The sequence below is a fragment of the Impatiens glandulifera genome, chromosome 1, assembly GCF_907164915.1.
Source record: "Impatiens glandulifera chromosome 1, dImpGla2.1, whole genome shotgun sequence".
NCBI lineage: Eukaryota > Viridiplantae > Streptophyta > Magnoliopsida > Ericales > Balsaminaceae > Impatiens > Impatiens glandulifera.
The window spans coordinates 9,952,749-9,976,409 of record NC_061862.1 but is presented as its reverse complement, the minus strand read 5'-3'; the positions used below and the strand labels follow the sequence as shown (position 1 = coordinate 9,976,409).

Below are 23,661 nucleotides of genomic sequence, written 5' to 3'. Positions count from 1 at the left end.
ATTTAAAAGTGTGTGAGTCACTAATTCCACCTCTTTATGACATATATGATAACGAATTAGCATAATGCAACGTTTTCCCATAATACCACAAGAATACCATGAGACGTCCCTAAAGAATCAATAGGCTCTCAACCACACAACCGTCAATTATATAGATCATTTGCAATCCACTAATCCATATTTCGAATTTTAATCTCACTAAAACAATATATGCCACAATTAAGAGTTCTCAATAGTGACTTAATGGCTCATCTCTTCACACCATCATTTATTTCGTAAGCGTTTCAAGTAATAATCTTTTCAATCATTGATGGAATCTAATGGGAATAACTCTTTCTTGGCTTCGAGACACACTTTCTCTCTTGCATTGTAACCCCCAAAAAATTCCTTTGTCCGCAGCATAGCACGTGTTAGTTGACATGTAGCAATACGGGGATCCGGGATGGCTCGAGATTCAATGGTTTCAACATTGATTTGCGTGTCAGACATCTTTTTAAAATAAAACATTATTTTTAAAGATTTTGACAATACCTAACAGCTTTTAAAATTAATCATGTAAAAATAATTAATTTTATTCAAATTTTAATAATGTGGGAATTTGCGGTAATCAAATGACAATTTGAATCTTTTAAAATCCTGGTTTAAATTAATTAAACATAATTATTTAAAAAAAATATTATTTGAAAACAGAGTCGTCAAATGATTTTAGAAAAATCAGTAAAATATACGTATATAAAGGTACTTTATACCAGAGTTTCTATAAGGGGTTCGTTATTTGATTACGTTCAGGAAATGACTTTCGTGTTATGTCCTCCGCTCTCGATGAAAACAGTTTAATTTTTTATAAGTCTGGCTATCAAAAGATTTATATATAATATTTATTTCCTTTAATTAGTAGTCTGGGGTCGTAAACAAGGATAAGTTTAGATTACATAAATAATTATACACAATTATTTAGAAGTGTGTACCTACAATTGTGTTTATGTAAGATTGAGTAAAAAACTTAACAAATATTAGAAAAGTATTAGAATTTAAATATAAATTTTAAATGGAGCTTTAGTCAAAATATTTGTTTGGGAAATATCCCAAAAATATTTTGAAATCATTTTCTGACATCTCGGGATTATTTGAAAATAGATTTAGGTTTCAAAATTACAAAAATAATTTTGGGTTTTGAAAAGTGGAACCAAACAGGCATTAGGACCGGAGTCCTAAGAGTCGGGTCTGGTTTTATCGGAATGGGACCGGAGAGACTTGGTCTAGAAAGAGGGTGCTCTCGATCGGGGTTCGAGAGGCTCGGTCCTAGGGTTCAGAAGGCTCGGTCCTAAACTTGGATTGTTTGATCCTAGGTTTGGGAGTCTCGGTCCTAGATCTAAATTTTTTGACTATGGGTCTTGGGAGTCTCGGTCCCAAGTCAGACCTCTCGGTCCTAGGTGAAAATCATCGGTCGGATTTCTCGGTCCTTACTCAAAAACATTGATCTTAGGGCTCGGTCCTAACTCAAGAACATCGGTCCTTAGTCATAGTCCTAGGTTATTTTTTTGGTCCTCGATCATACAGGACTCGGTCCAAGAACACCGAGTGTTCTTCATTTGGTATAAAAATTTCAGGTTTGTATCTTTTGATACAGACCATCAAAACATGATTTGTAAGTTCCTAACAACTCATATGGTTGTAGGGATCATAACTCCTAATTCTAAACCCAATCAATCGAGCCCTAAGACGATTCATTTTTCAGAACGATTTCTAAGGAAAAAATTCTGATCTTTTGAATTAGGCTATCCCATGGCCTAATTCTTGTTCCAACAGCTTCGATATGATGTTTACAATCGAACACAGCCAAAACAAGAACATCAAGTGAGTTTTGTAATAAATTTTAAAACTGAAATATAAACATTTTATTTCAAAATTTTCAGTTCGATCAAACATGATCGGGATAAATGTTTTATGATTTAAAATTCGTCTTAACATGTTTACAAACATGTTAGGCAACTATTTGAATCAAAATTCAAGCTTAAAAGGTCGAGAACGCGAATTTCAAATTTTCCAGATTTTCAAATCATATTTAGATTTTTTATTATGGTTGAATTGATTAAATCTTTTTCAACAGAAAGCTTAGACGTCATCTAGGTAATTAGGGTTGTGCAAAAAAAACGATAATCGAATCAATAGCTTACCGGTTTTGTTTTACCGGTTTATTGATTAACTGGTTCTAACGGTTCCGATTAACCGGTTTTTTGTCGGTTCCGGTTAACATTTTTTACCGGTTAAATGGTTCGGTTTTGGTTGAACTATTTTTCTACCAGTTTAACCGGTAAATCGATAATAATTTAATTATATATTTTATCATTTATATTAATTATTTTATAAATATTAGATATCCATCGAGGTCGAATAGGAAAATAAAATCTGGGTTCGGAGTCGGTCATCCCTAACTGAAATAGATAAAACTTTATAAGTTATTTTAAATGATAATTTGTTTATATTTCATTTTGACTATTTAACTCATACTTAACTTTATTTATTTTTTGTTATATTAAAAAAAATAGTTATAAAAAAAATTGATGAATACAAATTCGTTTATACACTATTTAGTTATGTCTGGGTGGATCAATTTTATCTTAATTTTAATAAATAACCAAATTAAATTAAGACATTATTATTTATAATTAAATATATTTATAAATAATTAAATTGATAATTAAGACCCATAAACTATTGGGAAAAAAAATTCATTTATAATTTTCCCCAAAAAAAAATTCATTTATAAAGAAAAGAAAGAAGTTGTATAAAATATATAATTATTTAAGGAATTTTGTTTGATGTGTAGGGAAGATTAGATAAATAATTGAGAGAAAACAGAAGAGATAGAAGTTAGGTGAGAATATCTTAGACAACATGACTTTTAATGAATTTATTGATCATGAAATTTTACCAAATTAATTTGTAAGACTCTAGGCAAAAGTGTCAAAATCCTTGTACCAAAAGAATAATAATATTCAAATGTATTTTTATAAATTCACTACATGTGAATAAACTTATTTATTATTAAATAATAGATTAATGGTAATAAAATTGTAGATAAATAAGATACTTCTTGTTTCCAATAATTAACTATCTATTTAAATTAACTAAATTTAGTAATTTTTGAAAGGTTGATTAAAAATATGTTCGAGAAATCATCTCAACTTATATCAAGCACATTTTTAGTTATAATTGAATATGGGATCATCTAAGAAAAACATTTTTTATTGAAATTGATCTTGAAGATCAATTACAAATAGTTTAAAAAACAATTTAAGCAACAGTTATATTTGTGTATCTTAAGTTCTTAAATTGTGTTCTTATGTAATGGATTTAAATGTTATCCTTCGGTAAATATTCATATATATTGTACTGAAAAATTATATATAAAATCAAAGAATATTTTGATGAGTTGCATTTATTCAAAAAGAATTTATTTATTTTTATTTATAACTTGGGGCATTGCATAGCTCAACATGATGATTGATAAGTGCTTTTCCAAGTTAATAGTTGATTATTAGCTGATTATGAGGGGGCAATTTAATGCGTTGTGACACTTTTTTGTTTTTTTTTTATTTTTACGAAAATGCCCTAGTTGCTTCACGCAATCTGAGATTGTGTGACGCAATTTTTTATTTTTTTATTTTTCAAAAAATTTTAATTATGAATTTTTTTTGGACGAAAATACCCCAGTTGCGTCACGCAATCGCGAGACGAAATAAAATAAAATAAATAAATTATCTCGCGATTTCCAGTTGCGTCTCGCGATTGAGGACGTATCGCGACATAGGCAAAATTGTCCAAAAGTAAAAGATGTCACCCGGCTTTTTTTTTTTTTTTCTTTGTAAGAGCTTTTTTTTAAGCGCCGCCCTTTTAACATTTAAGCTTTTTTAGGGCCATCTGATCCAATTTCTCTTCTGAGGCAAGGGTGCGTATCAATTTGTTATTTGAATTTGAGGCGGCGGTAATCACATTGATTGTTTTTATTTTATTTGTTTATAACTCCAATTTTCATTTCTCTAGGAATCAAATTATGTATAAATAAAATATATAGTTTACATATATTTTGAACAAATAAAAAATATTTTTTTTTACTAATTTAAAAATTATGATTGAAATGAGGGATGACAATGATACTAATATATTTGATAACGTAGATATCCTGTGTTCGAGTTCAGGAATTTTAAATTGGGTTCGGTGATGGTGAGGGGAGAAAGTTACCCGATCGGATTGGGTTGGATTAGGATGGAGAGTGTGCGAAACTCAAATCCAATTCCTGAATATATTTTAAAAATTGTCTAAGTAAATTGAAACATGACTATGTTAATAATCGTTTAAGCACGCAACAATAAAACATGAAATAATAAAGAAAAATGAAATATAAAGATAAAAAATACAAACACGTTACCAACCGATTATAAAGTTCATAGATATTTAAGAATAACGAATAACTATCCAACATATTTCATTGGTTTCCAAAACAAATATCAGAAATCGTCATAATAATAAATTATGATTGAAACACATCAAACAACTACGATCATTAAAAGTTCGGTGATTTTTTTTCAACTAGATAGTCTACCATAAAATAATTGGGATAGAACCAAAATGTGAAAAATATCATATTAGTCGTCACAATCCAAACTTCATAACAACTACACAAAGACTTGGAGATCACCTAGTGAATCTTAATAATATTTCACAAAAAATATCATATACTAGTCACCATTGACAATGCAAAAGTGAATAAGTCAATGATTCTACCTATTTATGACACATACGACAATGACTTACCATAATGCCACAAGATCCCACCAGACGCCTTTATAGAATCAAAAGGTTTTTAACCACACAACCGTCATTTACATAGATCATTTGCAATACTCTGATCCATCTTTCGAATTTAATCTCACTAAAACAATCATTAATTTCATAGTATTTCAAACAATAATTTTTCTATCATTTTTAAAAACAAAAATGTAGCCACAAGGGGTTAAACACATGGTCCGCAAACATATTTAACAATTAACTAGGCGCAAAACTTGTCGTCTTAGCCTGACGGGCTCAAATCTAAAACCTCTTAAGAAGGCTGGAGATATTCAACTCTTATTATCGTTAGGCTAGAATAGGGGATAATCTTTTCAATCATTGATTGTATCTAATCGGAATAATTCTTTCTTGGCTTAGAGACACTTTCTCTCTTGCATATAACTTTGCAGTAGATTATTTAGTTTTTTAGATGACAATTATTCAATGAAGAAGGGTTTGAGTAGAAAGTATACGAAAAATGTGGGATATCACGCACATTAGACTAAGGCTGTTAAAATTTCGAATTGACTCTTAAAATCTTACGATTTTATGATTTCACTTAAGGTTAATTTAGTAAACTCTTACAACTTTAAATTTTTAATAATAAATTTTAAGATTTTACGAGTTTATAAATAAATTTAATTTTACGATTTTACTTTTAAAAAAATAAATTTATATTAAATTAAAAAATAAAATTATTATTTATTCAAATAAATTAATTAATTTTATTATTACTTATTATTATTTTTTAATTAATTTTATATTTAAATATATAAAATTTTAAAATTGACTGAGTATAAAATAATTAATTATATATAAAAATATTAATAATATATAACTAATATATTTTCAAATTAATTTTTTACAATTTCAAATATATTTTAAATTTTACGAGTTCACAACTAACCCACAATTTTCATTCAACGTCATATTATTTATTATGTGTCTTCCCTTTTCTACATCATCATGGGTTAAATTCCTCAAGTTTTGATACTCCTGTCTTCCCTTTTCTACATCATCATGGGGTTAAATCCCTCAAGTTTTGATAATCCAACACTCTCGAACTTACTAAAACATGTGGTTGTCAGTCTATTTCAAATCTCTTTAAATTTGTCATCTAAACAAATAGTCTTTCAACATTTACAAAGTTAGTCATACGGATTCAATCAATGTAAAATGAGTTATCACTGGCTTTCTTGTCTGTCTAAACAAGTCGATAACTCCAACACAAATGAATTTAATGTGTTTGTTCATAATTAATAAGACACAATAATAGCACATTCATAGCATACATCACATACCATCACCTTAGCATACATCACATACCATCACCTTTTACATTTGTGTTGAGTAATGAATATGTAAATTAGAGTGATGCACCGAATTCGAATTCTTATCAAGCTTAATAAATTCATCATGCCAACTATAAAAAATATCATAATTCCACGTATAAAGATCATGATTCAACATATTCTTTGGCATCCCAGACAATCAAATTCAGTAACTCATTTTCTCCCCTGACTAACTTAAAATGTTAGTCAAGAAACCCATTAATTTAATTTGCCATCAACTTAAATGCTATAAAGCATCAACTGCTTCAGAAGTAATACATTTACATATAAAAGATCTATAAACTTCATTAATATCTTGCAAAAAGATAGTGAAAAGACTACTGAATGTAAATGATGAATAATAGCCAAAAAAATCAAATAATGAAACTTAAAAATCTATAAAATGCCAAATAATTATACTTTTTACATACACAAAAAAGAGTTGCAAAACGAGTTGATAGCTACCTTGTTTCAAAATCCCAAGTCAACCTGGAACTCATAGCAAGAAATCTAAGAAGAAGATAAGTTATGTTCTAATAAAACAATATCCCTCAGAATTTAATTGTCATCAATGGATGTCAGTCCACTACTTTTACTTAATTCATCACCGGGATATATATAGTGGATTACCATTTGATCTTTTATGGTTCATGAAATTAACAAGAAACTATTGAAGAATCAAGTTTATTATGATTCATGCCTAAACTACAACTCCTATAACAGAAACAATGAATCAAAACAATCAAATTCATAAATACAAAATATAGTTTTCAATAAAGATATCATTTTTCAGCAAACAGTATTTTCTCAAACAAATGATAGTGTTTGCAAACAAGAAAAACAAAGATGATTTGTTACCATGTTATAGATCATCAATCAACCTTGCAATTTTAGCAAGAAATCATCTAATAGAACAAGATCCCTCAGAATTGAATAGTCATCAATGGATGTCAGTCCACTACTTTAAATTAATTCATTCATCACTGGGATTACTATTATCCATGGAAGATAACAAGACCCTATGTAAAAATCAAGCTTATACCGGTTCTTGTATAACATAAATCTGTCAATATTCAAACTTAGTGACATAGATCCACGCATATACCCTCAAAGAGAAAATCATAAAGAATTGTTTTTTATTGGTACAAAACAGTTTGAAATCATAGAAAATCAATCATCAGCATCCCTCAGATAGTATTTTATCCGCAATAAACTTTCAGTCTACTTTTAACGTTAATATTGAAACAAAGTTATTCATCATGGGGATGCAGTATACCAAATGAAAACGGTGAAAGGAAGGAAGAAAAGAAAGCACCAGATGCAAACTAAAGAATCTCATAACTAGAGCAAAATAAAGAAAGCGCAATCACAGATCTATGCAAGTCTATTGCTGAAATGTAGATCCAAAACAACCAAGAATGAACAAAGAAAAGAACTTGATAAATCAAAGGACTCTTGCAAGAAAGAAAGAGAGAGAGAGAGATGATTTTTACGGCGGCGGGATCTCTTGAGTTTATATGGAACAAGCGGATAGCTGCTAGGTCAAATGCTCTTTGGGTTCCAAGTTGTGAGCGGCGGTAATCACAGAAATTATTTTTTTATTTTATTTTTTTATATATCAAATTTTGATATATTTTAAAAAAAAAAAAAATAGATAAAATTATTTAATTTTAAAATATATATATTTTTTATCAAATATAAACTTTAACATTTTAACTAATTTTTTTTTAAATAAAATACTATAATTTACAAATAATTTCGTTTTAAGTCCAATAATGAAAATATTTTTTATTGAGAATCAAGACATTTGTTGATTTAGTCAAAAGACTTTTTGCCATAATTTCATAATTTTTAATATTTAAATTATTAATTAAAAAAATATTGATTGAATACCAGTGTCATGGCTATTTTTTTGTTAGATTAATTTACAAGTTTGGTATTTTAAGGTGATTTTTTTAATATAAGCACAAAAATTATTGATATATATTTAAAATCGTCACTTAAATTAGTTTTATTCTTCTCCGGTAAAGTTATTTATAAAATAATATAATTATACATAAAAAAAATTATATATATATATATATATATATTGTAGTTCAATGTTAAAACTTAATTATTAAAAAATGTTTGAATCAGGTTCTAAACTTTAAGCTGGGCCAAATTAAATAATTTTAGGATCGAGCTCGGTTTATTTAGCATATATTCGGGCTCGAGCTGAGTTCGAAATTTAATATTAAGGCTTATAAGCGGTTAGAATATAATTATTTTAAAGACTTTTGACATAATTTCTTAGTTTTTAAATCTTAAATTCATTTAAAAAATATTGATAGAATAACATAACAGTGTTATTCAAAATTTCAAATAAAACAGAGCTATTTTTTGTTAGATTAATTTAAAAGTTTGGCATGTTAACATGATTTTTTTAATATAGACACACAAACTATTGAAATCAAAATCTGTCAATTAAATTAGTTTTATTCTTTCCTAAAAAGTTATTTACAAAATAATAAAATTATACAAAAGAAATTATATATATATATATTATAGCTTGATGGTTGAAATTTAACTATTAAAAAAATGTTTGAGTTCAGGTTGTAAATGAGTTGATTTGGGTCAGTTTCAGGCTCGAGTTCATTTTATTTAGTATAATCGTGCTCGAGTTCAGTTCGAGTTTTAATATTAGAGCTTGAGTCTATCGATTTAGTTGGGCACACGAGTGCTCGAATTCGATTGGTTTATAGTTCGTTAAGAGCTAGTTTAGATTCTAGAAGAAGTTGAAATTTAATTATTAAAAAATTGTTTGAGTTCAGGTTGTAAACGAGTTGAGTCGAGTCAAACTGAACAGTTTCATGCTCGAGTTCATTTTATTTAGTATATTCGTGCTCGAGCTCAGTTCGAGTTTTAATATTAGAGCTTGAGTCTATCTATTTAGTTGGGCACACGAGTGCTCGAATTCGATTGGTTTATAGTTCGTTAAGAGCTAGTTTAGATTCTAGAAGAAGTTGAAATTTAATTATTAAAAAATTGTTTGAGTTCAGGTTGTAAACGAGTTGAGTCGGGTCAAACTGAACAGTTTCAGGCTCGAGTTCATTTTATTTAGTATATTCGTGCTCGAGCTCAGTTCGAGTTTTAATATTAGAGCTTGAGTCTATTTATTTAGTTGGGCACACGAGTACTCAAATTCGATTGGTTTATAGTTCGTTAAGAGCTAGTTTAGATTCTAGAAGAATGATTTACCTTAGATGAAGAGTCCACCCTGTTTTGGGTTATTATATATTAATATATGTTAGAACATATTACGAAAATAATAAAGAAAAAACACAAATTTAAACGTAATTAATGAAGATAAAATTTTGTTACGTATACTTATAAAAAAAAATTAAGTAGATTAGAACAAATATTACATCATGATAGTTTAAGGTTATGACATTAGTTTATACTAGCATGTATCCCGTGCATTTGCACGAGTAATAATAATATAAAAAACCGTGAAAAAAATATTACGGTAAAATTTTTATGGACGGGTCAACCCACAATCCGACCCAAGTATCAATTTACTCTCACATATATCCAAATTAACCACAACTCTCGACCCGGCAATCCGGACACTTTAAAAATTAAGCATCATTATATATATATATATAGATTAGTTTGTTAAAAAGTTGAACTTATATTGTTAAAATGTCACGCGTTTATCAAATTTTGGGTTGAATTTAAAATATAAAATGTTATTAGTCTAGTTGGTTAAAAAGTTGTACTTGTTTTGTTAGGTTACAAGTTCGAACCATATTTACAGCATTTTTAATTTTATTTTTAACCGTTTTAAGTTTATGGGCGGGTCAACCCACAATCCGACTCAAATATCCATTTACTCTCACATATATCCAAATTAACCACAGTTCTCGACCCGGCAATCCGAATACTTTAAAAATTAAGCATCATTATATATATAGATAACCCTAACAAATACAAAATTGGACTAGAATGCTCTTAAGACGAAGACTTTAGAAATCTAATTACATTTATATATATATATATATATTAAGAACGTTGATTTTCACCGTTTATTGCGAAAACAATAAAAAATAATAACATAAATTTAAACGTGATTTATCAAGATAAAATTTGGTTACGTCTATTTAGAAGAAAAAAATTACTATTAAGTAGATTAAAACAAATATTACATTAATTTATTTAAGGGTATGACATTAATTTATATAACCCTAAGAAATATAAAATTGGACTAAAATGCTCTTAAGCAAAGACTTTACAAATCTAATTATACTCTTCAATAAACTCAAACAGATATAAAATATCATACCTAATATAAAATCTTAATGAATATATAATTTAGTTGTTTATTAAGAAAATTCAAATATTCAATATGAATAAATATTAAATAAAGTTTTAAACTAGTCTCTAAACGAAAATGTTCACTGGCACATAAACGAGTTTTTAAACGAATACGTCACCCCATTAACGAGCCTCTAAACGAATATGTTTGCGAGTTGACGACCCGACTATCTAAAGTTCTAGATCAACGGATTAAAATTTTAAACTGGTTCGACTCATTAATACTAAAAAAAGATCTGAACCGAGCTTTTTACCGAAATTGAAATAGCTCACGAACATAATTCATTTACGTCCCATAAATTTTAAATTTAATTAAGATAAGGTATGTATGGCGGTTCGACCCTCCCAGAGTCCCAGTAAACCGAATCGTTCGGGTTAGTTTGGTCATTTTATAAACCTTCGTTTATTTTGTTTGATCAATTCGATTCATTTTCGGTTTAATTTAAACCGGTTCTTTCGATAAGTGCGGTTTAATTAGTTTTGCTTATCCCTAATTATTTAATTATTTATAAAATTGTTATTTTGTTTAATGTAATAATATAAATATTGTGATGAACTAAAGATCACAATTTTCAGGGATTTGTGAAAGGAGAACGGAGAAGAGAAACGGTAAGACGACGACTCCTATTTGACACTGTGTTCTTCATTCAATTGAATGGTTGATTATACCCAGTTCATAAGCATCAATAATTCAATGAATCTGACTTCCCATTTTGCAGTAACAATTTTTCATCGTGGCTTAGCGAGCTGTTCTTCCCTTTAACTCGCCGGCGCCTGCGATCGAATTAGGAATTCAGGAGTGAAGAGATGAGGCGCAGACCTGGAATTGGCGGGTTGCAGACGGCTGCTGCTGCGAGGGTTTTGATCATTCTCCTGATTAGTTTCGTCGATGATGATTTCCCCCCTCCTTACTAATTTTTTATTTTATGCATCTCTACCCATGATTGACTTCAGGATCAGTATCGTTTGCTGGGAGAAAATGTTTCTAAGTTGAGAACTGATCTTATGAAAGAACAACTCTCGACTTTCCGATCCCAATTAGAAGATTTCGCCAGAAAACACAAGGTTTGTCATTTGTGTAGTATTTTGATTCCGATGATTCCTCAAAATGCCCATCTGATTGATTGAAACAGAATGACATACGCAAGAATCCAGCTTTTAGAGCTCAATTCCATGAGATGTGTTCAAAAGTAGGTGTGGATCCTTTGGCTTCAAATAAGGGTTTCTGGGCAGAGCTTTTAGGCATTGGTGATTTCTATTATGAACTAGGTTAGTGTCAATCTTCTTTGTGACAGCTTTTGTTTTTTCTCTTGATGTGTTGAAGCTGTCTCTCTAAGTATGTATTTTGTATGTTATCTTAGCAAGTGTAATTTGATGTGCCTAGACAGGGGTGCAAATAGTGGATATTTGCTTGTCTACTAGACCTCTTAACGGAGGTTTAATCAGCTTGGAGGAACTCCGCAAGCTGCTCTCTCAGAGACGAAAAAGTGCTCGTGAATCTGTTTCAGATGACGACTGCTTGCGTGCTATTAGTAAATTGAAGGTATGTTCGTTTAATGTTGTTCTTGGCGCCACGAGTGTGGATGTTGAGTTTGATGATCTGCGATTGATCATAGACTTCATCTTGAAAAAATCATTTTTGTTAGATTACTTGGGCAGTTTATCTGATTCAAAAACAAAAGTGTTTCCAAATAGGATTATGATGAACAAATAACTATGCTTTAGTTTCCAACTAAACACAGTATTGATTGCTTGTATTTATATGTTTGGCAACTCCATTTAGGTTTCCTTGGTGATGCACGATTCTTGCGATGTATATAGTTTTCACTTTTCTCTTTTCAGATGCTAGGAAATGGTTTTGAGGTGATTTCAGTTGGAAAAAAAAAGCTTGTGCGATCTGTCCCAACCGAGCTAAATAAAGACCACAATGAAATTCTCGAGTTGGCTCAGGTTTTCTTTCCTTCTCCTTCTCCTTTTTTACTCCCGTAAATGGTATGGTTGATATCCTAGCAAATCTCTACATCACAAATGCCTGTAAATAACAATCTTCATAAAATTCAAGCTAACGTGAATAAGGGGTTTAATATGTTATTGAAAAAGTGTATTACAACAACTAGTTACAAGAATAAGAAATGTGTTCTTATTTGATCATTTAAGAAATGTGCATAAACTATCGATAATGGGCATTGGCAGGCTCAAGGATTTGTGACGGTTGAAGAGGTAGAGCGAAGACTCTCATGGTCCACTGGCCGTGCTACTGATGCACTAGAAACCTTGTTAGAAGTAAGTCTTTTTCTCCACTTCTTCTACATAGGCTTTGTGAAGGTGGTAAATTTGTTTTTCATGTTGGTAACAAATACAATTACAGGATGGTCTTGCAATGATAGATGATGGTCATAGAGATGGAAAACGTCGTTATTGGTTTCCGTGTGTGTCTTCCATTTCCTCCTACTCTGGAACCGACTCTCTATCTGAGTCGTAAGCATATTTTTAACATATCGAAGATGAACAATGAACATGTCTGTTGAGGATGAACTTCTCATAAATGGGTGGTAATACATTTTCTGAACTAAAACATTTCCATGTTTGCTGAATATTTCATTCATAGTGTTGTGTGCATTACAGATTACATTTAAAAGTCATTTCCACTTGAGCTAACTTTGGTCATATTTTTAGTTGAAATCGAACTTAAAATATTTGATTTCTTATTTTAATGGGAATAGAATTTATTATATTTAATCTCTTAGTCATCAAATTGATTGAAAACAAGTGCAGTTATAGATAGATTGTATTATCAAAATACCAATTACAATATACAAATTAAAAGTCAAAAGTCATGACTTTAGAGGAGTATTAACTTTTTAAAATTTAAGAAAAATAAAAATAAAATTACACTTCCAAATTAAATTAAAAAAATAAAAATAAAAATAAAATATTAAGTTTCTCTAATTAGGTTTAGTTTTCTGAACTGATCATTCCAAATATTATTTTGAAATGGACTATTAATTTATTTAGTACATCACAAGAAGCTTCCTATACTAAATTGAGATTAGGATAAGACCCTCTTAATATTTAATTTCACTATATATTTAATTGTATATAAAAAAAATGATGTATAATTTTTTTCTAATAATATATTTTAAAAGTATTTTTTTTGGTAATAGTTTAATTAGTAAAATGATACAATGGCAAGAACTGAGATTTCAAATAGGTTGAAGAAGAAGTTTAGAAAAACTTTTACAAATAATGTGAAAATGGGCAATAGAGAATTGAAGACTATTAATCATCAAATGTTTAAATCCATTGATAAATATAAAAATATAAAAATATGAATAAATTTTGAGAAAAGAGAATTTATATATTGTAGAAACACCAATTTTGAAAAATAAAATGAAAAAAGGTTTGTTCATGGAAGATGCATTAGATTTAGAGACAATGTACAACCAAAAGTGTTTCATAAACTGTAATTTTCTAGGTTAATGAATGGAAAAAGAGTTAATTAAAAAGATAGGTCAATTTCAAATAATTTTGTAACTATTTGACTAAAAATAATTGATGCAAGTTTAACGATTATATTCAATCGAAGTGTATAATTCATAACGTCATTATTATGACACTGAAATTAGTGTTTGAAAGCTCATTGAATCGGTTGAGAAATTATCGTTCTTCTTGACGTTAATTATTTTATTGTACGTTGCCTACCTTCTTTTTTTTCTCTCTTTTTCTCTCTTTTTATTTTTTATTTTTTTAATATCATATTTTATTTGGTCATGGACATTTTAATTTATCGTGAACTTAAAAAAAACTAGTTTAATTTGTTAAAGTTTTCTCAGATTATTATTATTTTTATTTTTATTTTTTTTTAAGGAATTAAGAACTAACATAACATTGACTTCATGACTCCCGTTCACAGAGACGAATACAAGCATGACTTCATGACTCCCAACCCTAGTTAATTTTTTTATTTTTATTTTATATATATATAAAAAAAAGGTTAAAATCCTATCATAAAATATAGGCTATTTCCCTTTTCCAGTGCAACTATATATGTATATATATATAATTCTTCATTTCCATATTGTTTTGTTTTTGAGTAGTTTACAATCAAATAGTTTTTTTGATTTATTTTCCTTAATTCTCATTTCATAATTTCTTCTATAGTTTTATCTAAATATGAAATGTTTAATTTTCTAATTCCGAATCCCATCATTTTTTAATATTCTAATTTTTTGGGTAATTTTTTTTATTTTTATCTTTTTATGCATATAATTATTATAAACGATTTTATATATATGTTTGATTGAATGTATAACAACGAGAATATGTCCTTTTAACATCACTTAGTCCATTTTTATACTTAAAAAAATTCATTCAACTGATTTAACAGTGAGATATTAATTTATAACGAAGTTTATTCTGAAAATTTCATAGGAAAACATTATTATTTTGAAGTATGAATTGATACGTTATAAATTTGATGCAATGCAGAATGTAAACGTTCTTACATTTGTTGAGTTGTGTAAACAATTCATCGATAATAATTATCTTGTTTTAACACTACATGTTTCTACTATTGATAAAACAATTTCAATAATTAAAAAATGTGAAGACGGAAATTCCTAATAAAATGAATGATATTTTTGTTGTTGATTATATGACCCTCTATATTGAATTAGATTTAATTAAGGATATAAAAATAAATTTTATTATAAAATACTCCTATTTTTTAAATTTCATAAAACTAAACTTATTTAAACATTATAATATCTTATTTTTATATATATTAATTTTTATTTTAAATTCAAGCACACCCCTACTATTATTTCTAGATCTTTCGTCCCTTGCCCGTTCAACTCAAAACGCTTTCGGATTAAATTAAACCCTTGACAATTTCTCAGATTATTATTATATAATTTATTGCCTAACTAGATTAACTCAAATATTAAGAGTTTCAAACCAATTATGGTTCTTAATTTTTTTTCTTCTTCATATAAGTAATTTATTTAATTAAAATAAAAAGTTTATATATATATTATTTAATAAATTATAGTATTATTTAGTTAGTTATATATATCCGTTGCGTTTATAATAAAATCAGTTTTCACTATTTCTTGGTAACGGTTACTCTTCCAAGAATCCTCCAACGTCGTCCTACCGTCGCTCGACGTCGGCGGCATTCTCTCCGGCGACGTCGTCGTAACGTCGGCGGCATTCTCTCCCTTGTTTCCTCCCGCCTGTTATCTCCCTCGACTTCGCGCAGCCGTCTTATATCTGGCAAGGCTCTGTTCTTCTATCTGTATTACTGCATTTAGCTTTACATGTTCAGCTACAAAACATTCAAGACAATATCTGTTTCTTGATCACTGCCAAAAACAAGTAATATATAGCGAAATTCATATTTAGAAGTTTGATTTTGATAAACTTGGTTTTTCCTTGAAGTTTAAGAGTTAATGGTTATGGCGCAATAAAGGATTTCCATGAAACTGAAGTAATTATAATTGCTTTTCCTTCATGTTCTCTAGTCATACAACAAAATTAGTATTTTCTAGACAGGAAATGAGTTTTCAAGAAAAGGGTTTTGGTGCATCTTCAAGGTCTAATACTGATCAGCACTTGAATAATATATTGAACTAAATACATTTGTACTGCAGTTCGAACTAGAAAATCTGTTTTTTTTTCAATCATTATGAATCCAAAATCTGGCGATAAAGCTGGGAAGAAGCAGAAGGTATCGTATCGATCTCTTTTACTGTTCTAGATCAAATTAGCTCCTGGATTAAGCATCGAGTTGTAATTTTGAAAATCTTGACATATTAATATGAACTGTTGTAGGTGAGGTTTGCTCCAAAGCCTCCTAAAAAATTGCTGAAACCTGTGGTTCCTAAAGTGTAATTTCCTTTCTTTGTCAGAACCTATTTATTTGGTTTCTCAAATCAATTTATTTTGAAACACACTACAATCTGTTTCAATTATAGTTCAAAGGTTGAAGCTGCTGTTTCCGATGATGCTCGTGCACAAGAATTGTTGCGTAGTTTCAATGTAAGTATCACGAGTTGTTACGTATAAAAGCACTGCTTATTTGAGTAGCTCTGGTCTCTGTTATACTATATATCTTCACTTTATTTTCCAGGAGTCTAGGGCCAAAACAGAAAAGAAAGGTGATCTTTTGGCTTTCTCATTTGTTAACTAGCAAATTGATCATGTTCTTGTTACAATTTGTAGTTTTGGGCATATATTATTACCTAAGTAACTATTGGAACTGATCACTTCATTGACATTTTACAGAAACAAATGTACAAGTTGCATTTGGCTATGGTGGTACCTCAACTAGTTTTAGGTCATCTGGAAGTTCCAAAAAAGGTGGAAATACATCTTCTTTCGACCTCGGTAGAATTGTTGCTTGAAGTATATATAGTTGATTAGAATTATTATTATATTTCTAACTACTACAGGATCTTCTAGTTCATCAAACTTGAAAACAAAGAAAGAATACCAAGAACCATGGGTGGGTAAACTAATTGATATGATTTCATATTCCTTTGTCACAATCTCTTTAATTGAATATAACTGCAGGATTTTAATAGTAACTATCCTGTAAGTCTTCCTTGGAGGATACCTTATTCAGGAAATCCAGGTAATATTATTATTACAAAAATCCATACAAAGTATCGAGAATGATGTATAAATTGTCTGTGCAGAACGTCTGAATGAAGAGGAGTTTTGGGAAGCTTCAAAGACTACACAAATTAATGAAAATACTCCATCAAAACCTGCAACAGACCTTGGTTTGATGGTTAGTTAATTCATTTTTATGTCAAAATAATGATTGTTTCTTTATGGTAATTTAATTAATGTTGTTGTAGGAAGTGAATCCAAAAACAAGACTTTTATTCCTTCAATTGCCAAACATTATTCCTACATTAAACAATAGTCAAAGCTCAGCTGCTTCAAGTTCTTCTAATAAGGCAGTATCTTCAGAGAAAACTTGCAAGTTGAATGAGTTACCTGCTGGCTATATGGGAAAACTGTTAGTTTACGAGAGTGGCGTTGTCAAGCTTAAACTCGGTGAAACCATATTCGATGTAAGATTTGAGACTCTCTGTTTTGTTATAATGCAATTTTACCATTTGATTTGATCTGATATGATATGATCTGATCTCATTGGAGTTGTTAATATTGCAAGTTTATGAAGGGTTGAATAATTCATTTGCTCAAGAAGCTGTTGCTATCAATACAAAAACTGCTCAGATTTGTTCCCTTGGGGAGCTCAACAAAACCGCGATTGTTGTTCCAGACGTCGAATATATTATAAATAGTATCATTCAAAGTGATTTCCTATCGTAACATTTTTCCTCTGATTTAACCCGACTATTATTGAATTTGTGTAGCATTTAACATAGTGTTCATAGTTCATGCAATTGTATGATTTGAAATTTCAATTGGAGTTACTTAAGGGCTAAGCTAATTTTATATAATTGACATTATTGAAATGATTATAACACTTGAGATGGACATCTTTACACAGGTTGACTAAATAACAATTATACTTAAATTATCCATTTTGTTAATATGCAAAGATTGATTGAATACAGATCCAAAGAATGAAAACAAAATATTAAGTTTGTATAATTAAATTTTGTTTTTAAATATTTTTCTATATGAATCCAATCCAAATAGTATTTAAAAATGGACTATTATTAATTAATTTAGTACATGAACCAACCAACAAGAAGCTTCCTACCCTCCTAATTAAGTATTTCATTATATTACAAATGATCATTATAAAATTTTAACTTCTTCTGTAAAACTATAAAAATTTTGAAAGCATTCTTCTTCAAGAAGAATCAATAATAATATATATACTATTTTTTTATAAAAGAATTTATTCTGATTAAATTCAATTAGTAGTTATATATAAAAAATTAATTAGTAAATAATATAAAATATCATTTACAAAATAATTAATGATATAGATGACAAATTGTTGAAAAGATCCAAAGATCCTACCATTTTTTAGGGACATCCAAAAAACAAACTCAATTAAGTTTATATACGATAAGTAACGATATCGATAAGTGTTGAAGTTGAGCAAGAAAAACGAACCAATGAAACGGTGTCAGTAGAATGAAAAATAACTTCAATCCAATAAAAATGTTTTTGCTGTTAATAAGAGAACATATACGGACTCGAAAAAAAATTATCAACATAATTGGAGGGTATAAACAACAAACGATATGATCAACGTTGATAGTATTATTCGAATTACAAAATTATAGTCCAACTAAACATGAGTCGAACCGAACAAAATATAACATAAACTCAAATCTGAATTATAAAAAAATAAACGAAACGCCCTGTAATACTTAAAAAAAAATAAAAAATCAAATGACCAAGAAGAAATAGAAAAATTTACTTACTTGAGTATGAGTTATTTAAAAACATTTTTGTGTCTAAATTATTTTGTATTTAAAATTGAGTCATTTGAGTAAAAAAGGAAAATAAAGAATATTTTCATGAAGCGTAAAACTGGGTTATTTGAGAGTAAACATAAATAATTAAAACCAAATCTTTTATAATTTCATTTTCATGAATATTTTCAATAAACTATGAGGGAAAATATTTTAATTGCATAATCCAGATTAATCAAGATTGAGACTAATTATTAACAGACCTGTCAATTCAATTGTATGTAATTTGTTAATTGACTTAATTTACAAAGCGACATTAACAGTGTCCATACAGGAAGGAAGGAAGGTAGTATCCCGCCATTGATGGAATCAAGACAGTGTTCAGGAAGCTACTTCCATCATCATATTTCTTGACAACCCATTTTTTCTATTTTCGTCTTCATCTCATTTCTCTTACATATCTCTCGTTTCTCTCTTTCTCTCATCCTCAAGCTCAATTCTTGCGTCCATGGCTGCTGCTTCATCCTTTCTCACCATCTCCTTCCTCCTACTGATCACATCCCACCACACAAACGCTCTGAAATCACCCTTTCATGCAAGGGACATACTTCCTCTCTTGCCAAGACAAATATCGTGGCCAATTCTCAAATCAATCGGAAGCCCTGTAGATCTCCTCCCTGCTTTTGTAGGTTCAGCTTCTGCAACTTATAACACTTCTCTTTACTGGAAAGGAACTTGCTTTGATAAGAACAAAGCTTGGATTGAATTTCACAACAAGACTAATAGTGAATTCGGTGGAGGAACTCTTCACATTGAGGTAGGTGATGATCAGAATCTAAACTGGATTTGAATATTCAAATGCTTATCATTTTTCAAATCTTTCAGGTGGATCATGCATCTAGTTGGACATGTATGGATCTTTATATTTTCGCAACTCCATATCGAGTGACATGGGATTACTATTTTCGTTCACGTGATCATACGATGGAGTTCATGGAATGGGAAGGGAAAGCTGAGTATGAATATGTCAGTCTTCTTCTTAAAAAATAGCATTAAAAAGTTGTAATTTAGCAACACATATTAAGGTTTTAGATATATGACAGGTGAAGCGCAAGGGGATATCAATATTTCTAATGCAAGCTGGAATGTTGGGTACACTTAAAGCATTATGGAATGTATTTCCCTTATTCACAAACACAGGCTGGGGAGAGAATTCGAACATCGACTTTCTGGAGAACCATATGGGTGCATCTTTTGAAATCCGTCCTAAACCATGGTCGGCAGAGATTAACACCGACGATATTCAATCGGGGGACCTCATTGTTATATCGAAACTAAGAGGCAGATGGGGAGGTTTCGAGACTTTGGAGAAATGGGTCACTGGAGCTTATGCAGGACATTCTGTTGTTTGTTTAAGGGATTTGGAAGGGAAACTTTGGATTGGTGAATCTGGACATGATCATGACGAGGTCAAATAAACTTCTTCTTTTTTCTTGGATTAATGTAGATCGATGTTTGTTTATATGTGAATTTGTGTTTGTATTTGAGACAACAGGGACCAGAGACAATTGAAATATTAACATGGGATGATTGGTGGATTTCTGTGACAACAGAAAAATCTGATCCTCATGTTGCTTTGCTTCCTTTGAGTTCAAGTGTTCGTGCCAAGTTTAATAACACGGCTGCTTGGCAGAGTGCTCTAACCATGTCTGGTTCTCTTTATGGTTACCATAACATGATCTTTAGCTGGATTGACACTGTTTCAAACAATTATCCTCCACCTTTGGATGCTCATGTGGTAATAATCCTTGTTTTTTCTTAGCTCTAAGTGGTAAAAGATTTGAACTAAGTTTCAGATTCAATTCCCATTAAGAACAGAAACCTGACATTTTTAGGTTTGCAGATTGCTTCTGGAATGACTGTCTGGACCAGACTACAGCCTGATTACGCAGCTAACTTGTGGAACGAAGCCTTGAACTTGCGGCTAGGAACTAAGGTGCGGCTAACATTTTGTTTGTTTGTTTTCAATACAAAGGCTGATGGTTTTTAACGAGATATTGGAATTCATGTAGGATCTGGATCTTCCTCATATTATAACTGAAGCAGTCAAAAGAGGGTCATCTTTCGACGAGTTGTTGGCAATTCCAGAACAAGATGTTTGGATCTATAGTGACGGAAAGTCAGTATCTTGCATTGCTTTCATTCTTGAAATATACAAAGCAGCTGGACTGTTTGGGCAGTTATCTAGATCCATACAAGTTACAGAGTTCACGGTTAGTTCCTTCAAGAACATCGAGTAGAAGTCTTGGTTTAATTTGGCTTAAGGTTTGTCTTATGATATTGTTGAATGAATTGCAGATTAAAGATGCTTATAGTCTGGATTTTTTCGAGAAGAATTCAAGTATGCTTCCAAAGTGGTGCAATGATGGTGATACTGTGAAGATGATGTTTTGTCAAATATTGGGTCAGTACAGAATGGAACTACCCGGATATAACTCAATGCCTCCCTATGCTCACATGAACGAAAGGTGCCCGTCTCTACCCCCCACATATTATAAACCTACCGGTTGCTGAGGGTGTAAAACGTAAAAATACAAAGCTATAACCACGAGATTCATAAGGCTTGTCGCTATCCGTTCAAGAACAAGAACATGAATCCGATTGTTTGATAATCTCTTTTGTTCATGTGTTGTTTTAATTAGGGTTTTTATTCATACTCATCATGAAATAGGGCTAAGTCATGTAACATCAACAGTTTTTTTTTCAATATATTGTCGAGATGTTCAGCAGAAACAAGAAAATCTACATATAAAAATGACAAAAGAGACCTTGGTTGGAAACAAATTATATTTTGAGACAGTGTCATAGATCAGATGAATATTTCGAGCCATTACTCAGCCTTCGCAGCAGGGAAATGGTTTCCCCCGGTCGCGATCTTGTACAAGTAGAATAAGGTCATGACAGCACTGCAAACAAAGAATATCATAAATGGTCATAAAATCAAACTGAACTGCAATAACACAACAGTATTGTTTAATCTTTGTTCACCTGATACCCGCAACCATGCCAGCTGGCATTATCTTAGAAGTTTGGAGATATCGTTGCCCCATTATCCAAGTGATAGCAGCTGCACAAACTGTAAACAAACAGGGTACCGATAACTTTGAGCATCATTTGTTACTAACATAAATTAAAATTGGTAAAGCTTTCAACTTTAAGATGGGTATGATCAATGATGAAAAAGTCTGGTGAAGGCTTAATTTCTACACTCAAGACAAACCATCATTCTAGCTAGAAACATATATTGAAGCCATGGAAAGAAGCTTGACACAACCAAAAGAGAAATTTGGTGCTTTAGTTCATTAAGTTTCCAATGCTTATTTCCAGAACTATGTTTCATTCACGATGAAGAAGATAATCTTACACAGATAACATGTAGCAACTAAGTGTAGTTTCTTCTCTTGTTTCTATGCAGATAGCTATAAAACAAAATTTGAGAAAGCACTTGAAAAACAACTGTTTGATGACCACATATTTGTCATTACACGAGATACAGTAAGAAACACCAACAATGGAATCATATAATTCAAAGAGAATATCAATCATAAGCTTGTCCAGACCCCTCATTTCAATTCAATTGTTTTCAATGAGAATCAAACATGAAATCTTCTCTTAGTTCAAAACTAACCAGGGTTTGATCTAAATATTTGATCTTGATTCATGAAAACTTCTCAGTTGTAAGTAGCTAGATCTCTACATATGAAAATGACTTCACATCATTATATGTCAGAAACAACACAAAACCAACATCATTATCCCTTCCACCAAAATCATCTGTAATTACCCAGCTGATATATGCTCAGTAAACTTGATCAAAATGAACAGAAAGGAAGAGAATAAATAAAGAAGTGACCTGTTTCCAGAATCAAACCGAGATACGAATTCTTTTTCTTGTGGAAGGCATTGAGACTCAGATAACCAGCTAATATGAGCACCAATCCAGCACCAGCACCACCGCCCAAGGAAGCTATACTTCCTTTCTTTGCATACCCAATGATTCCTCCAACGATTAGAACAAACCCATAAGGGAATGTAAAGCAGAAATCATGCATTTTGATGGATTGGATCGACTCAAAAAGAACAAGATTTTGGAGAAATTGTAACAAGAGTTGATCTTGAGCTGCTGAATGTTGAATTGAAGTTATAGAGAGAGCAAAATATATGAGAAATTTCTAAGTCGAGAACCACCGTCGACGACTTTTTCATCCGTCAATAATTTGATGTTCGGACCGAACTACCCTTCAAACTTTCTGAATTACCGATCCAATCCTTAACTACTCGTGGTCAACTCACTCTCATCATTATTTATATTTTTTTAATTATTAAAATATTTTTATAAAACTTAATTTAAATATAAGATTATATTTTAATATTGGGTTGTTCAAAATTCATGTTAGTCTTCAATAAAATAATTGTTTTACTTATTCATAGATCTAGGTTTGTTTGTTTAAAATTTGTTTTAGTATTTTATAATAGAATTATTTATGTTCTAATGTTGGATTTGTTTAACAACTGTTATGATCTGTTTGAATTAATTTTTATTGAACCACTTGTTATTTTTGTCTATATATTGTTGGGACTGGATATTGTGCACCTTGATTAAAAATGAAATTGTTTTTTTTTTATATATATAAATATGGTGTATTAGTAAGAAAGTGCAGTTACAAGGTAAAAGA

The 23,661-nt window shown here is 30.1% G+C and overlaps 4 protein-coding genes and 2 non-coding genes across 7 annotated transcripts; 3 read left to right on the top strand and 3 right to left on the bottom strand.

Annotated features, from left to right (window-relative positions):
- Nucleotides 1-6,709: 6,709 nt before the first annotated feature.
- Nucleotides 6,710-6,779, bottom strand: LOC124923158. The gene has a single exon (XR_007098168.1). It is a non-coding gene; the product is annotated as a small nucleolar RNA R21 (small nucleolar RNA).
- A 302-nt stretch (nt 6,780-7,081) lies between these two features.
- Nucleotides 7,082-7,155, bottom strand: LOC124923157. The gene has a single exon (XR_007098167.1). It is a non-coding gene; the product is annotated as a small nucleolar RNA R21 (small nucleolar RNA).
- A 3,913-nt stretch (nt 7,156-11,068) lies between these two features.
- LOC124920847 (vacuolar protein sorting-associated protein 22 homolog 1) lies at nt 11,069-13,166 on the top strand. 2 transcript variants are annotated; one of them, XM_047461414.1, is made up of 8 exons: nt 11,069-11,126; nt 11,223-11,375; nt 11,472-11,582; nt 11,651-11,786; nt 11,906-12,060; nt 12,360-12,467; nt 12,711-12,800; nt 12,886-13,166. In XM_047461414.1, the coding sequence occupies exons 2-8, from the start codon at nt 11,325-11,327 to the stop codon at nt 12,997-12,999; spliced, it is 765 nt and encodes a 254-aa protein (XP_047317370.1). In that variant the 5' UTR covers nt 11,069-11,126; nt 11,223-11,324; the 3' UTR covers nt 13,000-13,166. The 2 variants fall into 2 exon arrangements, with proteins under 2 accessions (XP_047317370.1, XP_047317371.1); XM_047461415.1 differs by having other exon boundaries at nt 11,090-11,126; nt 11,237-11,375.
- A 3,930-nt stretch (nt 13,167-17,096) lies between these two features.
- Nucleotides 17,097-17,653, top strand: LOC124943319 (DNA-directed RNA polymerase III subunit RPC4-like). The gene is made up of 3 exons (XM_047483861.1): nt 17,097-17,151; nt 17,216-17,310; nt 17,381-17,653. The coding sequence occupies exons 2-3, from the start codon at nt 17,308-17,310 to the stop codon at nt 17,651-17,653; spliced, it is 276 nt and encodes a 91-aa protein (XP_047339817.1). The 5' UTR covers nt 17,097-17,151; nt 17,216-17,307.
- A 1,712-nt stretch (nt 17,654-19,365) lies between these two features.
- On the top strand, nt 19,366-21,791 carry LOC124921045. Its single transcript, XM_047461645.1, has 7 exons — nt 19,366-19,742; nt 19,811-19,951; nt 20,029-20,394; nt 20,481-20,723; nt 20,829-20,921; nt 20,998-21,198; nt 21,284-21,791. Exons 1-7 carry the CDS (start codon nt 19,434-19,436, stop codon nt 21,497-21,499), a joined length of 1,569 nt encoding a protein of 522 aa, XP_047317601.1. The 5' UTR covers nt 19,366-19,433; the 3' UTR covers nt 21,500-21,791.
- Nucleotides 21,669-23,141, bottom strand: LOC124921046 (protein FATTY ACID EXPORT 5-like). Its single transcript, XM_047461647.1, has 3 exons — nt 22,839-23,141; nt 21,974-22,061; nt 21,669-21,891 (listed from the first exon to the last, which is right to left on the bottom strand). Exons 1-3 carry the CDS (start codon nt 23,035-23,037, stop codon nt 21,816-21,818), a joined length of 363 nt encoding a protein of 120 aa, XP_047317603.1. The 5' UTR covers nt 23,038-23,141; the 3' UTR covers nt 21,669-21,815.
- Nucleotides 23,142-23,661: the final 520 nt, after the last annotated feature.

Bases quoted from the DNA above. Each gene is read 5' to 3' on its own strand.
- LOC124920847 (XM_047461414.1), top strand. From the start codon at position 11,325: ATGAGGCGCAGACCTGGAATTGGCGGGTTGCAGACGGCTGCTGCTGCG. The intron at 11,787-11,905 runs GTTAGTGTCAAT...GTGCCTAGACAG, and splicing joins TGATTTCTATTATGAACTAG to GGGTGCAAATAGTGGATATT. The intron at 12,468-12,710 runs GTTTTCTTTCCT...GGGCATTGGCAG, and splicing joins AAATTCTCGAGTTGGCTCAG to GCTCAAGGATTTGTGACGGT.
- LOC124921045 (XM_047461645.1), top strand. From the start codon at position 19,434: ATGGCTGCTGCTTCATCCTTTCTCACCATCTCCTTCCTCCTACTGATC. The intron at 19,743-19,810 runs GTAGGTGATGAT...CAAATCTTTCAG, and splicing joins GAGGAACTCTTCACATTGAG to GTGGATCATGCATCTAGTTG. The intron at 19,952-20,028 runs GTCAGTCTTCTT...GATATATGACAG, and splicing joins GGAAAGCTGAGTATGAATAT to GTGAAGCGCAAGGGGATATC.
- LOC124921046 (XM_047461647.1), bottom strand. From the start codon at position 23,037: ATGCATGATTTCTGCTTTACATTCCCTTATGGGTTTGTTCTAATCGTT. The intron at 22,062-22,838 runs GTCACTTCTTTA...GTTTGTTTACAG, and splicing joins CGGTTTGATTCTGGAAACAG to TTTGTGCAGCTGCTATCACT. The intron at 21,892-21,973 runs GTGAACAAAGAT...CTTTGTTTGCAG, and splicing joins GGCATGGTTGCGGGTATCAG to TGCTGTCATGACCTTATTCT.